At 36.8% G+C, this 6,000-nt stretch overlaps 1 protein-coding gene across 2 annotated transcripts in view; it reads right to left on the reverse strand.

Moving 5' to 3' along the window:
* Positions 1-5,607, reverse strand: part of LOC107630280 (Pyridine nucleotide-disulfide oxidoreductase family protein) — a 187,979-nt gene extending 182,372 nt beyond the window's left edge. The window contains exons 1-10 of one of the 2 annotated variants that reach the window (XR_015907255.1): positions 5,306-5,530; positions 2,172-2,387; positions 1,961-2,065; positions 1,665-1,778; positions 1,505-1,558; positions 1,205-1,321; positions 1,005-1,114; positions 802-875; positions 516-577; positions 128-323 (exon numbers count right to left, since the gene is read on the reverse strand). Coding sequence is in view for 1 of the 2 variants with exons in the window: in XM_016333379.3 (XP_016188865.1) it covers positions 128-323; positions 516-577; positions 802-875; positions 1,005-1,114; positions 1,205-1,321; positions 1,505-1,558; positions 1,665-1,778; positions 1,961-2,065; positions 2,172-2,297 (958 nt within the window). In the remaining variant the exon portion in view is untranslated. Of the gene's footprint in view, positions 1-127; positions 324-515; positions 578-801; positions 876-1,004; positions 1,115-1,204; positions 1,322-1,504; positions 1,559-1,664; positions 1,779-1,960; positions 2,066-2,171; positions 2,388-5,305 lie in introns of both variants that reach the window. The other variant, XM_016333379.3, reaches the window with a different exon arrangement.
* Positions 5,608-6,000: the final 393 nt, after the last annotated feature.

A 6,000-nucleotide genomic window follows, 5' to 3' on the forward strand; every position in this document is an offset into this window, starting at 1 on the left:
AACAAAGTCAACTAATTAAATATTTAAAAGCAATTCATTGCACAACAGATAGTTTAATGGCTTAGTAAGGCTTCGAGTAAGACTTATTACCAGCATTCTAGAAGAGCCCAGCAGAAACAAAAATTACCTTTAAGAACTGTCTTTTCAAAGTGCACACCAGAAACATGGCCAGTTCTGTCTTCTGACTCCTGAAAACTATCTGGCTTACGGAAGAAGACAAAATGAAGTTCACGTTGGTTCAAACCAGCAGTTCTGGGTTTGGCGGCGGCCTTAGATAGCAATTCATGAACTCTCCTCTTTATTCTGTTGCTTTTTAGTTCTTCCTTCACCAAGTGACAACATTAAGACATAGATAGCATCAAAAGGAATCCAAGTCTTCAAACACACTACAGCAATTATTGGGAAATAATTCTAATACCGACAACCATAAAAGTGGCAACAAAACCGAAATGCTTTTATTTCCCCCTGATATGGAAAAATAGTGATCAATTAACAAAATGTGATGCATTGTATACCTCATCGGCTGGTGTTAAACGTAGATCCACTTCCTGTATGGATATATCAACGTTACGAATACCTATAAATGGATACCAAACCTCCAGTTAAGTCTCAGGTGGAAGAGCACAAAATGTAGTCTTTATGTTCTGAAATGGTTTAAAATCACAGACTTATGATAATCTATAAATGTTTTTCTTTTATTACAAGAGTTCTGCTAAGAGCGTTTTCTAAGGTGTTTTGGGTTCAGAATTTTGAAAACTGAATTGTGAAATGAACTCGTGCATGAAGGGATGCAAAAGTTACCAAGAATCTCCCGCAGTTCTTTTGCAGTGCAAGCCGCTTGGGCAGGACCACGTCTTCCGACCAAATAGACCTTCCTGCAATATTTGCTTATGTTACAGATTCGTCTCTCTCTTTTTGGGGTTTTTTTTTTTTTTTTTTTGGGGGGGGGGGGGGGGGGGACTGGCAATATGAATAAACAGCCACTTCAAGTCGCAACTAGAAACCTGATAGAGCTCTCCTCCAAAGCAGCCAAAGCATAATTGGCAATATCAGTTGTTGCTAACTCTGCAGTAGGCCGTAAAAGAATGCGTGCAACATCAAGAGCAACATTTCCCTGAAATAAAATTGAACATTTTACCTTCAAAACCTTAGCTGGGACTTGATATAAATTTATTCATCATAGGAATCCACAGGACAAAGTTACCTGACCAAGAATTACAGCTGCATCTGTGTTCTTCAGGTCTGGATCAAGATTTCGCCCATCAGGATGCCCGTTATACCACCAAACAAATTCTCTAGCTGAATGTATCCCTTTCAAACTCTGAGAAGAAAAATAAAAGAGCATTGAAAAGTAAATTCAAATTATCCGCTAATGTATAACCATCACATGATAAATGAACTATAAGCAAGCACTTAAACCAAAGGAAATTCCAACCAAATGCATAAAATTCTAGCAAAGTATATACTCAATTTGCAGAAAGTAAAAAAATAAAACCAGACATACTTCTCCTGGGATACCAAGACTTCTGTCACTTTCAGCACCATATGCAAGGACAACCTGCTCAAATGCATAACATGATTATTGAAAAAGATGGTGCAAATGACAAATATCAACTACACAAACACATTGCCATGATATAGCAAATGTAAAACCAGAACTTCACCACATGGTAGAGCTTGCGTAATTCAGAGAGAGAAATGCTAGATCCAAGGGTCACATTTCCAAGAAATGAGCATTGCTCGTGTTGCGCCACCCGTGAAAACTGGTTGATGACAATCTGTTGCAAGTTTTCTGGTAAAGTAAGTTCAATGGAGTTACTCTCACCAAATAATCGATAATCCGAGAGACTTCAAATTCAAAAACAGTTACTCTCACAAAATCCTAAGGCTGACGATGATGATGATGAAGACGATGATGATGATGATGATGATAATGATAATAAAAGTAGTGATAATAGACCTTTGTTTCAGGGTGATCGGGTGCAACACCAGAGCGAACCAAGCCGAAAGGCGTGGGCAACCGGTCAATGATATCAACCTGTGCTTGTTGATGAGCCTTCAACATCTAAAAGGATAAATCATGAAGCAGAAAGGATAAAGGGTTTAGGGTTATGGAAATTCAAATTTCAACACTAAGTATAAATCATGAAGCATAAAGGATGGACCTTTACCTTCTCGGCAGTGTAGAATCCAGCAGGGCCACTTCCAACTACGCAGACTTTCAAAGGGTTCGAAGAAAAGCTCGACAAGCTTCTTGAAAACCATTTCCTTGCTTGCAAAATTACCACGTTTTGCATTTTATTATCGGTGAAGCACTAGTTGTAGAGCATAATAAAAAATGCTTCTATTTCTTTGTTTATATTCACGTTTATCGTCTAAAAGGGTTTCTGTTGAAGAATTGAAGAGCGACAAAATCATTAGTCAAGAGCATGGTTTTGAAATCCAAAGCAGTCATTGAATCACTCTAACTACTGATTCACTAGTTTAGAGGTTCAAACGAAATAACCGATTAAAATAAAATATACAAAAATTATAAATAAACACACAAAAAAATAATATAATGCACTGTCAGTGTAAAGCAGCTTTACACGTGCGTCTAATCACGTAACCCCACATCATCAAAAGTAACTACTATTTGCATTGACCACGTGATGGTCATCCAAACGAACGGATGTGATTGCACGACTGTGTAAAACATTTTACACTATCAGTGCATCAAAATTAAACTCAAATAATTATATTCAAATTTAAATCTTAAAAATACACAAATTAAATGAATGACATCAACCAAAGTCTTATAATATTGTCTAGGTGCAACACAAGAGTCAAATAACAAAGAAATACCAAATATCATCTATGTACAACACAAGAGTCAAATAACAAAAAATTTAACAACACGTCAGCCATAATAAGAAGAACAACTAGGCAGCCATAATATATTAAAAACTTTTTGTCTTCACTTCGGTGCTCAAATCTTTGTATTCTTAAGAGGGTCACCGTTTCACATTTCAGATGTGCATAGAGATTGAACTAACTGACGGAAAATATTAAGACAAGTAAAGGATAATACAATTATCAATATAAACTTCTTCTAGTTAAAGCACTGATGGAAACAAGAAATTTTCTCCTCTTATCTTATAATCTTCTTGTATCTTAACAAATTTCTTTTTCTGTTAAAAGCTTGGTTCTGAAAACCGGACCGGTCATCGAACTGCTCTAATTACTGGTTCTTTGGTCTAACCGGAAAAACTGTTTATAATAAACACCTAATTCAATAAAAATTCAATGAATATAGCAACTAGTTCTAAACACTCTTCTACTGCATTTTTTTACTTCAAAAGGGGATCATAAACAACTAGTTCTATGAATAAACAAACTACAATGATATGCAATGCCAAAAATAGGCCAATGATGAAATAGTAAAGGGTTCCTCTCTTCAATTCTATGTTCAAGCTTGTAGCAGACCAGAATCACCAGAGTGATACCATTGAAATAGTCTTCCTTCTTAATTCTTATATACCTCAGAATTTTCCTATAAAATGAAAATTGAACACAACACACAGCCTTAAAACAAAAACAAAACAACACTCAGAAATCAATCACCTCTTCCAAACACAGCCTTAAAACAATACAAAACAACATTAAGAGTATGAGCATTGATCACAAAATTGATTTCTGAAACAACAAAAACAGCAGAACAAGGTTCAGAATTTAAGCATTGATCACAAAAAATTGATTTCTGAAACAAAACAAAAACAGCAGAACAGCATTCAGAATTTGAGCATTGATCACAAAAAATTGATTTCTGAAAGAAAATAAACACAGCAAAACCAGCAGAACAGCATTCAGAGTTTGAGCACTGATCACAAAAAATTGATTTCTGAAACAAAACAAACACTCAACAAAACAATGAAAACTGATTTTTTTTTTTCTTAGAAGAAGAAAACAATGAAAACATGAAGCATATAATAAATCAATGATCACCAATATTCAGCAATAATCTCAAAGACAACAATAAATACACAACAACAATTTAGCAAATTAAAACAACAGCAGCCCAACAATTTAGCAAATTATCAACTTAACAAGTTCAAGAACAGAAAATCACAACAAAAACAAAAAAATAAAAAATAAAAATAACGGAAGAACAACAATACAAGAACAATTAGCAAATTAACAAGTTCACAATAACAGTTAAAATTTACCAGAAGAAACTAATGCAAGTGGAATCATCATGCTAATATGTTTTCTGCAAAGATGCTATTTATTAATTTGTGCAGCTAAAATATCCTAATTACTAAGATCCAATTATTCTAATTTCACATGCAATCAACTTACTAAGTTCTAAAAGCTAGAAATTATAAAACCAACCAGAAATATGGTTAAAGCATTTCATCAAACATGTTGAGTGCGGTAAAACTAAAATAAAATAAGAGAATTCAAAACTTAATATCAATGTGACAGAAAAGAGAACATAACTATTATATACTTTAATTCAGTCTATCAAAAAAATCCAAACCACTACCAAATCAAAAAGTTACTTATTGTAATAGAAATCAGAAGTTGCAGAGTTTGAAGCAGAGTATTGGTGTTGTGTGGGTGTATTGTCTGGTGGCGGGTTTAGGGAACTCATGGAGGCGACAAAAGGGAGCAGTTCGACGGCTAGGTGGAGCGCTCGGGTTGGTCGCAGAGTTTGAAGCAGAGCAACGTGGCTTCCAAACGAACGCGAATGCGAACTCTAACGGTGAACGGCGAGTGAACGCGAACGATGAACGCCGAGCGAATGTGAACGGCAAACAAACGGCGGCTGAAGCGCGGCTGAGCAGACAAAGACGACGGATGCCGAGCTCGAGGGAAGCTAGATAGACGGACCGCCGGCGAACTTTGAGTGTGAGGGAAGCTAGGGCAGGGTTTTGGTTTGGTATTAATTGCGTTGCTTCAGAGGGAAGGGGGAGGGGGGGTGGGTGGGGCGGGGGCGGGGGTTGAGTTCACACACACTAGTAAGGTTTTACTGCTTTAAGGAACAAACTAACCGTCTATGTATCAAAATCAAAACCCCTAAATTTTGAATAATATTTCCTGGTACCACCAAACTAGCAAAGCATACTGGACATAATAATAGGCTTAAACAAACAACCCGAACTCTTATTTAAACTAAAAAAACAACCAAATTGTTCTAATATCTTTGAATGAAACAGCATAGGCTCCAAAAGTGTCACACTTAGCTATAAGCCTCTAATAAACATAAATCAGAAATAGGAAGCAAATTAAAAAAAAAGAAAAGAGAGAGTGTATTTGAACATACCGAAGGGGATGAAGAGTGTGGGAGGTAGAATCAGGACCGCAGGACCCTGGGAAGGAGAGAGAGTTTGGAGTTGGGTTTTGAAAAGATTGAGAATGTTCCGTTGTTTGGATGAAGCTGTGAATGTGAATGAATGAAACAGAGATATTAGAGGGCGTAAGAACAATGAGCGGCTGGGGAGAACACTGCTGAAGGCGACGGCGACGGCTGACGGAGGCGGATTGAGTCGAAATCGCGGCTTCAAGCTCAGGGAGAAGAAGAATGACGGAACGATCGGCCGGAGAGAAGAGGGGGCAGTGGCAGCTGAAGAAAAAGGCGACGATGGGCAGTTCTATGTTATATTTAGGACATGAGATGGGCCTATATTTTGATTATTTGGGCAGAGATCCATTTATAGTTTATGTACTTGTCATTCTAATAGTCGAGCCCGAGAAAGAAAAGCCTAGTATTTTCTCCTTGTGCTTTGTCTCGGTTTCATTTTAAAAAAACCAAAATACCTGTTTTCGCCCGAAACTACGACCACCCGCACCATTATACACATTCCAAAATTGAGGGAAGAGGATGGAACACAAGGAAGATTGAAGAGGTGTTTCTAGAACAACTTGAAGGAAAAATTATGTAAACTCCAATCAGTTTAACAAGAAAGGAAGATCAACTTATTTGGCCATATAAATGGGATGGTAATTATTCATATCTTA

This window comes from Arachis ipaensis, chromosome B3 (genome assembly GCF_059453495.1).
Source record: "Arachis ipaensis isolate K30076 ecotype BB chromosome B3, ASM5945349v1, whole genome shotgun sequence".
NCBI lineage: Eukaryota > Viridiplantae > Streptophyta > Magnoliopsida > Fabales > Fabaceae > Arachis > Arachis ipaensis.